General features: G+C 37.6%; 1 protein-coding gene across 3 annotated transcripts in view; it reads right to left on the minus strand.

Moving 5' to 3' along the window:
• pcsk5 (proprotein convertase subtilisin/kexin type 5) overlaps nucleotides 1-10,844 on the minus strand; it is a 76,035-nt gene that overhangs the window by 63,540 nt on the left and 1,651 nt on the right. For all 3 annotated transcript variants that reach the window (XM_015378777.1, XM_015378778.1, XM_015378776.1), the window contains exon 2: nucleotides 3,921-4,025. In XM_015378777.1, coding sequence (XP_015234263.1) covers nucleotides 3,921-4,025 — 105 coding nt within the window. The remainder of the gene's footprint in view (nucleotides 1-3,920; nucleotides 4,026-10,844) is intronic.

Genomic DNA, 10,844 nt, shown 5'->3' on the forward strand with positions numbered 1-10,844 from the left:
GGCGAGTGACACCACGGTTAGTCAGGTGACATAAACTGGTAATCTGTGCTGTGCTGCATCGCCATGGAAACATGCATGCCAGTAAGTACTGGGGATGGCAGGGTGCGTCTTTTCATGGCTCCGTTACACCCGTCTGACTCACTCATACACACATAACACACGCACGGCTGTCATCACAAAAACCTGATTGCAAAACATCATTAGCAGCGTGCCAGACTCAGCTGGAGCAAACTGGCCATCAGTTTGAGCCCCAAACACAGACTGGTCCACAGATTGCCCTGAAAGGATAACAGCTGACAGCTCAATTACAGTACGCTCCGCTCTTTTTTCCATTTATTTCTCTGGTCCAGCTCCACCTAGTTTCGTAAACAGGCCTTCAATTATAATGCCTTATTTTCTGGTTTTGTTTTTGTTTTTTGTTTTTTATTTGTTCTAATCTTCCTGATTCAGTCTGTTTAAATCTATACTTTAGGCAGATGGCATCAGACCTGCCTCCACTAGGACATAGGGACGGTCCCAAGAGGACAAAAACACAGAAGAAACTGTGAGGAAGAAACACACATTAGAAGCAAAGAGGATAATCCAACATGTTAAGGAGAGGGAAAGGACAGCAGATTAATTGAAAAAGATAAATATATAAAAAACTAGAAAGCAATATGAAAAAGGCAGTAAAATGACAAGGTGAATGTAAGACATGTGGTCTCTTCTTCTTTTACTGACAAATGTGGTTAATGTATTTCATCCTTTTTAGAAAAAAACCTGAGATACATCATTATCATTCATGACTTCCCACCAAGCATTCAGGTCTGTGGTTTTCCCAGTCAAGCCTCAGCTTGTATGAAAATTTGGCCCACTTCATAAAAAGGAATACATTGACGAGACTAACTGTCAAAGCTGAAGGCTAAATAGGATAAAAAGTAAAAGACAGGAACTTCTGACACCAAAAACGCCCCAGCTGGTGACCATACCATGCCATTTAGATCCTGTCCACTTCTAATTTATATTCATTAACAATTCCTTTGGAAGATACGTACTTGACTGTCTAAGGTGCCATATTGTCTTCAGGCAACAAACTCATTCCTGACAGCTTATATCTTCACACGTATCCCTATGACGCACGCAATGCTTAAAAAAAATAAATAGAAAGGTCCAAGATGGTAAGGCCATTTTACTTCACTCTTACAAATGGCCTCACATTTTTTGCTAGAGTGGGAAAATAAAAAAGTATAGCGATAGGTGATAAATTTCAATAAAAAGAAAATGTTTACATTATTGTAAAACCGAATGATAGCAAATTAATACATGGCCTAGGTTTAACCTCAACCTTTCTGCAGCAACTTGAGAAATAGGTGGTAAGAAATATATATCATAATTTTGCTGCGATCCAGAGAGGCGTGACATATTTGTAATGTTGGTTGTAATGAAAAAGTTCAAACCATTAAGTGGATTTAGTCTGACTTGAACCACACTTAAAGCACTATTAATCCTTAATTTGCCTTTTTTTATGATAAACTGTACAAACAGATGTCTCCATGTCTCAGGCATTATTTTGATTCCACAGAAGTCAGAATCCTGCCACTATATCCAAAAGCTGCCTTTTCTGTGCCCTTCTTCCATTAAAAAATGGTTACTGCATCTGATTTTTGCTGTTGGGGATGTGAACTGACCACAGCAATTCTACTCTGTGCAGAGGTATTCGCTTAGGAACTGACAATGAATTTTAAGATTTTCTTATGAGAAATGAAAACAAATCATGGTTTTCTCCATTTTAGAGGGTGATAAAAAAAATTGTTAAATCATTAAAATTGGATAAAAACAAGTCTGCATCATCCCAGTGTAGTAAAATGATTAAGTCCTTTTGTGTCAGTCACATGACCTAAAAGCTATGCGACAAAATAAATGCAACAAAACTGGACAGAAGGGACTGCAAGGGGACTATATGCACAAGCAGAAACATTTAAAATGGTATAACTACCTTCCACAGCACTAGTAAGCAGTATGTTCTACTAACAAACAGCTTTACAAACACTTTTTAAGCAATGGCTGCTTAACTGATTGAAATTTGGATGAAGTGTGCTTCAGTGCAAGCGCCTCACTTTTAATCATTTTAATAATTTCCTAAAGTGGGATAGTTTTAGATTCCCCTGAATTAAATTCTGTAAATAAATAAATAAATAAAAAAATAAGAAGAATAATAACTTTTTTTTTAAACTCCTTTTAGGGACCTTCAGCTATTCCTTTAATAATCAGCTGATCGAAAAAAACTGAACAGTTTAGCTAATTAGCAAGATAATCATCACTTGGGGGCTTAAGCCAGGAAACTGCAACCAAACAACCGTTTAGAAAGTCTGTTTATTAGTCCGTACAAACTAAAGCAGTCTGATGACTGAGGTTCCCATCTAAGACGACATGAACCACTGCTTTGCAAAATTCAAACTAATTGAAAGAATCATTGAATAGACTTTTAATAGTTTAAGAAGAATCAAAATATTTCATTCGGGACTCAAGACGGCAGATCTAGATGAAAACTGAAATTATTTTAAAAACATTAGAATGTTGAATCATTTTCCAGTGGAATAAGTCAATTTCAAAATGCAAAATATGAAAGTAAGTGAAGCTGTCAGGCACAAAGGACCATTTCTTCAGATTTTGTTCACATGAGAAAAGCATCAAGGTCAGATAAGAGGAACACACAGGAGTTACAGCCTACTATACAAGACTGGACTGTTAGGATTGTCATCTATGGTTACTAGAATAAATGCCAAAAAATGTTGGCTACCTACATAATTTTGATCTTTTTGCTTGTTTTGTTCTTTTTATAACTGCAGTAAGATCTTAATATATGAAAATACTTCAATTATTTTATTAAATACTGAAAGTAAGTAAATTTGCATCCACTTTTTTCTGTGTAAATTTACGGATGTAAATTTACATCCACTGGGCACTATGACCAGTGTCAGGTATGGCCATCTACTGTTATAAGACACCTTCCAACAGGCTGAAAATAGGGCGGCACAACATTAGAAAAACGTGACACTGTAGTGTTTATAATGATGTTGATCATCATGTTACTGATGCATAATAATAACTAAAGTTTCACCTCCAGTGGAATATAAATCTGGCATGCAAAGTCTGAAATTGTATCAACGAACAAATGTGGCATCCTGACTCTTTGCAATAAGACTGCACAAATTAATATTAGAATGACACAAACATAATCTTATCCCAAGGTGAAAGAGCGACCTTAAAATCCTACAGGTTTGCTCTGGCAGAATGAGGCATTATTTTTACAGATGGAAACTCCAGGACACAGTCCAGAGTAAAACACAATTAGATATTCTTTGGGATGTTTTGAAGAAGAATAGAAGAGAGGCTCCAGCCCGTCCATCAGCAAAGGAAGCCAAAGGTAATTTTAGAAAAATGTCTGTAGATATTACGCTAACATAAAGACAATCCCATGTTGCAAACAAATTCAACAGCTTGATGGAATTTCCTGTTGGACAATTCAGTGTCTAATTGCGTATAAACAAATGTTAATCTTAAAGTGTAAAATGATTATTTTAGAAAACTACACCAACAAAAATGAATTTTGTTTATCCTTCACTGATTTAACTGAGTAAGGAGTAGCTAAAGCTCTTTGCTGGAGGGCATTGGCATGATATATAACATGCAAATAAGTAGTTAAAAACTACGATTTAAATTCTTGTTGGATTTTGGTTACCTGCTAAATCTGATCTGTAGTTACCAATTATTAACCTACGAGCTACTATACCATTTACTTTAAACAGCAGTTTGATGACATAACAGAGTCAGGAGATATCAACCGCATCATATCCAAGATAACGGATCCAGTCCGCCCATAGAAGGCCCCAGCAATAGACAGAAACAAGAGTAGCTCTAAAGCAGTGTAACAGGCCCACCTTTGGCTCCATGGAGATGAAACTATGACGGCCACGGCTAGATAAAGTGGACCTCTTGATAGTTCGACTGTGGAAGAAGTGGTAGTGGTCTTTGAGATCCCCGATCTGAAAAAACACACATGCAGAAATTAACATAATATCTTTACCTTTTACTGTAGCAGTGATAATTAAAGTCAGAAAATACCGAATATTTACTGATGAAACTTAAAGTGAACCGTCTATACACAAGTCATAAAGTCAGCTGTCAGTAATAAAAGTTGTGATATGACTAAAGCTTCATAAAACCAGGAAAATATTTAACTGTAATACTTATATTTAAAATGAAGATGGCGATGCAGAATAATCAGGGGGCAGTTGATGTGTTGATTTTAGATACAGAAGGATTTCAAGATGTTTATGTGTGCAAAAGCAGAGAGATGGTTAAATATTACAGTTTATTACTCTAACTCTGACAAAGACATTTGGTTTTTCTCCTTTTCCCTCAACTTCAAATATTAAAACAAATTTCAACAAAAACTTTTATGCTGGGATGAAATTATTATGGATTTCACTTACAGGGTAGGGTAGGGTAGGGTAGGGTAGGGCTTTATTTCTACCAGATGCAGAGGGAAACTACAAGAGCAGCAATCTGATTTCCCCAGTAAGAGACAATTAAAGATTATTCTATTCTATTAGCTGCCTAGCAGCTAATGCTACGTAGAAAACATTGTTTGTGGATTCTCGGTTTAATTGGTTACCAGCTCTTCAGATTACTCTTGGCTCTCTTCCACTTGGTTACTCTCAGCACAGCATGCCATGACTCTGCTTATTTATCAGGGTTTTCAAATAGTTACAGCTGTATGGAACCAGAACCTTTTTTAGTACTTCCTACTAGGCTTGTCCCGATCCGATCCACGTATCGGATCGGGACGCCGATATTGGCAAAAAAATGCGATCGGCAAAGCATGTAAAATGCCGATCCAGACTGCCGATCCAGTTTTTAAAAAAAAATCTGGTCCGTATTTTCCAGTTTCGTCGATTGAAACGATCCATTCCACTATTTTGCGCCAGTGTTCCCGTTTTGCATTTTTATTAAAACTTACAGTAATACTTGCACCTTTAACTGTTTACGGTTTTACTGCTCACTGTGCAATTTCAGATTGCTATTCATAATTTTGTCCAGTTTGTGTTTATCTCTTAATAAACAGGTAAGTTTGTTGTTACCAATCATTGTGTTTTATTCAATCTCACCTAATTCAGCTGGCTAGATGTTATCAAGAGTACTAAAACCCTTTTCAACATGAGTCTTACAACTAAGGCTAAATACTTTAACTTAAACTTAAATACATGCTCGGATAGGCTGGTATCGGCCAGTATCGGTATCGGATCGGAAGTCCAAAAACAATATCGGTATCGGATCGGAAGTGCAAAAACCTGGATCGGGACATCTCTACTTCCTACAGTACCAAGTGACCAAGTTGTGCTGGAAATGGGATAAACTCAGATTTTCCTTTTTTTTTTCCGCATAGCTTTTAGATCCTGGGTAGGGTTGGTATCACTTCTTGAGGAAGTCAGAAGAATCTCAGTGCAAATATTTAATTACAATATTTATAAGCATGTCACATTTTCTTGAAATAAGAGTTTTTTCCATTGAATTCAGCAGGTAAGAAATTCAATTTGGAATAAGAGGATTAACATTTTAAATTTGAAAAACAAAATCACCCTCAATAATAATTAGGGGTGTTCCAATGCAACTTTTAATTTTCTTATACGATACCGATATTGACCAATACGATTTTAGCACAAATCATAGCAGCTTTTATTACTTTTTTTATAAATATCATAAAACAGCTGCCTTATACAAAATTAACCAATGAGTTACAGAAACCTTTAACAGCAAACATTTCTGTTAGTATCAAAGTATTCTAGATTTTAGATGCTGGCAGCTGAAATTTGATATACGTAAACCAAAAAAATGATATCAGACAGATATTAATATTGGATCAGGACAACTGTCAATGAAAAAAATTTATATAGTTGCATATATTTTATCTAATGATAGTGACTTCTAGTGGCTAAACATTTGCTACCCTAGTTTTAGCGATATTCTAGCATGAGTTTCAACAAAGCAATTTCTGACACTAATAAACTGCCGATTTTAACATTTACCATAAAAAAAAAAAAGTAGTCAGAGCCAGACCGCTTTATGGGACCACTTTCTACCCTAATATGCTATATTCACAGGTCCTAATGCTTAGGTCTAATTTTTCTGATTCAAAACACTTCAGTCTGAATGGTTCATGACTCCAAAAAAGCTGCATGTTTGCCCCAAGTACCGGTAGCAATGGGAGCTGAACATATTTTGACTTCCATAACAAGATGAAGAAGGTGATCAATAAATAAGAAACATTTTTACAATGGCATTTTGAGGAGCAGTGACACTTCTACTTCTGTAGAGAAGCCTCTGTGAATATGAGGAGTAAGTTAACATAGAAGTGTGATGAAATGTGACATGACCATACAGACTGCAACAAAAACTTTTAGACACTACAGGATATACATCCAGCTAAATACCACCTATGGAAGTAGCACAGCTCAGTGTTTTTGAGAGATGAAAAGGTCAGAATTGGACCAATGAAAGAGCATTTGAACAGTATGGGTTAGGGGTTGCATATGGGGAAAGAAGAAAAAAGATTTGGGCTACCTGCCAAAGAGTTGCTAGCACAGCGCTTTAAACTTGTTAGTTGGTTTCACTTTTAATTTGCCAATTTTATCCTAACAAACCAAAATAAAACAGAATATGTCAGCATCAATAAGGGGTTTGATTCCTGTTTGCAGTGCTGTTGGTATACATATAAAAACAAACCTGTCTGGTACTCACTAAATCAGCTTGCTGTTCAAAACAAGGTAAATAAAGACTATATTTTAGCACCCGTTTGCAGTGACCCTGGGAAAGATATTGTGATTTAGGTAGATAAACCCTCCACATTATGTTAGTCCAGATCAGTCAATTCCATCCATAGGAGGCTGTGTGTAGAATTTAGCAGTCCACCTGAAAACCTGTGTGAGGTAATTGAATAATCTCCCAAGTTTATCACTAGATTGTTCATAAAACTGCTAAGACCCATTAATTTGATCCAGATGTGGTCCAGCAGCATAAATCGAAGCGGTGGTAAAAGTACAGTCCTTGAGGAATGGCGTTCTTAAATTTGTAGATGCATCCAGACCTCTCTACAGTTGACAGTAATGTTAACTCATCTCTTTAGAGCTCGCTGCACAAGTTTTTTTTATTCAGATAAGAACGGCAAGGATTGGAGTTTGAGACCAGTGATCTTAAAGATGTACGAGACCTGCTGTTACTGGAATCTTTTCACTTTTGTCCAAGGTTGACTCTAATTTACCAAGAATGGAACTTGAACTTGTGGAGGATAAAACATATTCCTCCTCGACTTCCTGGCTGTGTGTTTGCCATTATGCTAATAAATTAAGGAAGGTCTGATCCGATGCCTATATGATTGTTTCTGATCAGATTATGACGTTAATCCCAAATGAAGAAGGAGTTTTAACATCCAGAATGGATTCGGTTTTCCCACATTCCTAGCACACAATGTATGCAACTTGAAAGCTATAAGGAGAAATATATTCTGGGAGTAACAACCAAGGTTCCTTTGTTGCTGCTTTTGTTACTCATATTTTAAGTCCTAAAGGTTTAAAAAATAAGAGCAAGGAAAAGTTAAAGAAATTGTTAAAAAAAAATGAAATTAAGTGAAACGTTCTTTGACTGACATTGGATCGTAAACAGGTAACGCAACGGTTAACAGTCGGTGAGCTGCTGTAAGGTGAGAATTCTTAATAATTGATTAAGAGCATCCAATCCCTCAGATGATCAAACTGTCATGGCCCCCATGGCTCTAGTGGTGCATAAGAGCTCCACCACCACAGAGTCGATTGGATTAGCTTTCAGCTCTAACATACGCCAACATTTTCCGGCTTGCACTGAGAAGAGGAACGAGCAACTCCAAATAAATCCAAATCTTCGCCTCAAACATGTCCTTATCACCTCTCTTTTTTTATCTTTAAAGGCACAAATTATCACCGTAGTTATGACAACCTGTGATCACAGGCGCACATGCAGGTCCGTTACCTCTGCAGGTAACAGATGTTATCTGCATGGAACAGTCGCAACAGACAGCTACTAGTTCTCAATAGAAACAACAGAATAATCTGTAGACTGGGTGGTTGTAAGGAAGTGCGTGCATGGATGATATTCAGTGCTTTATAAGCTTGATTTTTCCCCAGATTAATTAAATTTTCATCTCACCTGCAGAGTACTCTTGGGAACTCAAACAAAAACAAACACATTGCCTCAAAATAAAACAAATATAACAATTGTTTAACAGCTCAACATGGAGATTTCGGTTTTAATCTGAAGAACTCTGGACAGTAGAGTTCTGTTGTATTATATTTTGCATATCTTGGAAGTAATCCTTAATGTCTTAATATATACATTTTTTTTTTTTTATGTGATAGAGAACCATAAGGATATAGGACACCATAGTCAATTCTACTCTGAACAATTCTCAACAGCCCAGGTGAAACAATATAACCCAAGATCAAGAACAAAAGAGACAATTTTAAACTCTTTTCCAGACCTGGAATTTGCCTTGATTGATAAAACCAGAATCTCTCAGTTGTCCAGCTGCAGGACAGTTGTCTGAAGTCTAACAGCAGTAGATCTAACTCCTCGTTAGCTAAAAATAAAACCTACATTTTTAAGGAGGGATATTAAAAAGTCCAGACTATATGGCTTGACCTTAAACAGACATTTTGTACTGAAAGAAAATCCACTATTGCGTCTGTTGTTGCAAAAAAGCAAAACAAATCTATGACTCTCTTTTGACCCCCAGTCAATGTTCCTGATCTGTGTCGCCTCTAAACAACCTCCTGCTAGACATTTAGACTTTTATTGGAAGCACACAACATTTCCCGCTTAAAGCAGACTATGATTACATTAAAGAAAACCAAGAATCTTTATTCTCAATATAGAATTTAATAAAACATAGACAAAGAGATGGGGGAAAAAAACACAAAAAAAAGACTTTTTGTGTCTAGAGGGGAGTGCTTGCTTTGCCAGCTCTGGAAAAGAAACTGTACAGCAAAGCATAATGATCTGTGAAACTAAACATCCAAAGATGCGAATACATTTGTTTTAATTCTAAACAAAAGGAAAAATGCACAGTTTTTAAAAAATTTTATCCCCTTCTTTCTTCCTTTGAGGTACGTTATTTCTTTATTTGGGCAAATTATTTTTTCATTTCCCAGATCAATAGTCTGAAAATTATCACACATCTGAAGTCTAAGAAAACCATTCCCTACATGCAGTCTCCTTCAACAGAGGTTCTGCATGGAAAATCACAACATAACATGCTCCAAAGTCTAACGACCTCAACAAGTATGTTTGTGCTTGTATGGAGGGGGGGCTGGAGCATGTGGCATCAATGCAAACTGTACGAATAACCATCCTGAGCCGTTATTGATCTGAGGGCCTCCAGTCTACGTCTGGCTCCAAGTTATGACCGTCCTCAATAGGTTCCACATCCTCTCCCACTTCTTCTAAACACCAATTTAAACTGACATCCACATTTGGGGCCTCATCAGCTGATTTAGACTCAATTTGGGCCAGTGTCTTAGACTGGGAAGGGGGCTCCACGGCTAAGAGGATTACCCAGAATTCCCAAACGAGGTGCTCTAGTACTCCATGCCAACTCCTTTCGTCTATCTATGGTGCTCGCTTTCGATCCCTTGTTTTGCCATCTCTCTCAGTGTGTGCTTATCTTTGTCTGATTTCCTCTTCCCAACCCAGGAAAGAAGAGCATATTGTCCCAATGCTGCATTTTTTTCCCTTCCCATCCCCCCTTTGTATTCCTTTAAGCACTTGATCCCACGCACAATTAAACCCCTCTTCTAATTTAGCATGCATATCATTGTTTTATAGTTTATCCCTGGTTACCAACTCAGGCTCTAACACTGGTAAAACTTGCACATAAAATGGAATAATAAAAAAATACATTTTCTATTCCCTAAATTAGGTTCACATTAGTATAAATGTTGTTCTGATAAGAAGGCTGAGGGCCGACAGAGATGTCAGAGTTCACATTAAGCAACCAGAGCGTGCTGCTATCAGTCCCCTGGGAGCGGCTTTCAGATGACCCCAAAATAAGGAAGTGGAGTGAAACTCTTGTCTATGAGGTGTCAAAGTCCAATGAGTACTCCATATTGAGATGGAAATCAGGGCGAACAGCGGGGGTTGGGGGCGCCAAACCACTCTAGTGGGGAATTCCTATGTGCAGGGTGGTGTAGAGGGGGTGGTATGGAAAAATTGGGAGTGTGTGTGTGACTGAGAAAGGGGGTGCAGGGGGTGGGGTGAAGAGATTCAACACATTAGTTGCTGTCAAAGAGAGGGGATAAACGAGGCCATTAAGGCCTGCTCTTGCCGGGAGTATGGTGGGTGGGCAGGCTGGGTAAGGTGGAGAGGGAGGGGGTGGATGGGGGGATTCAATAGCTGTTGACTAGGCTACCCCACAACAACCTGTCAGAATGCCCCCCTCCCCATGTTCTGTGTTGTCTGCACACCCAACGCTGGCAAGTGCAGGCATGAGCTGACCATGTATGATGGTGGTGCTGGAGTGTGTGTGTATGCGTGTGTTGGATCCACATTTCTTTGGCCGGCCACAGTGTTTAAACTTTGTTGAAATACATGTACGAACGGAAAAAAACCCCCACAAAAAACAACCTACTTCCTCTGATAGTTTTTTATCTCTTAATTCAACCTCTCCTTTTATTTGTCAACTTTATTTAACTAATATAAATATTTTAAATCTTTTAATTAAAAAAAGAACTGGCATTAAAGCAGCTCTTGTAAAGTAAATCATTATAAAATCAGGG

Source organism: Cyprinodon variegatus, unplaced genomic scaffold (assembly GCF_000732505.1).
Source record: "Cyprinodon variegatus isolate N-32 unplaced genomic scaffold, C_variegatus-1.0 Scaffold178, whole genome shotgun sequence".
Classification (NCBI taxonomy): Eukaryota; Metazoa; Chordata; class Actinopteri; order Cyprinodontiformes; family Cyprinodontidae; genus Cyprinodon; species Cyprinodon variegatus.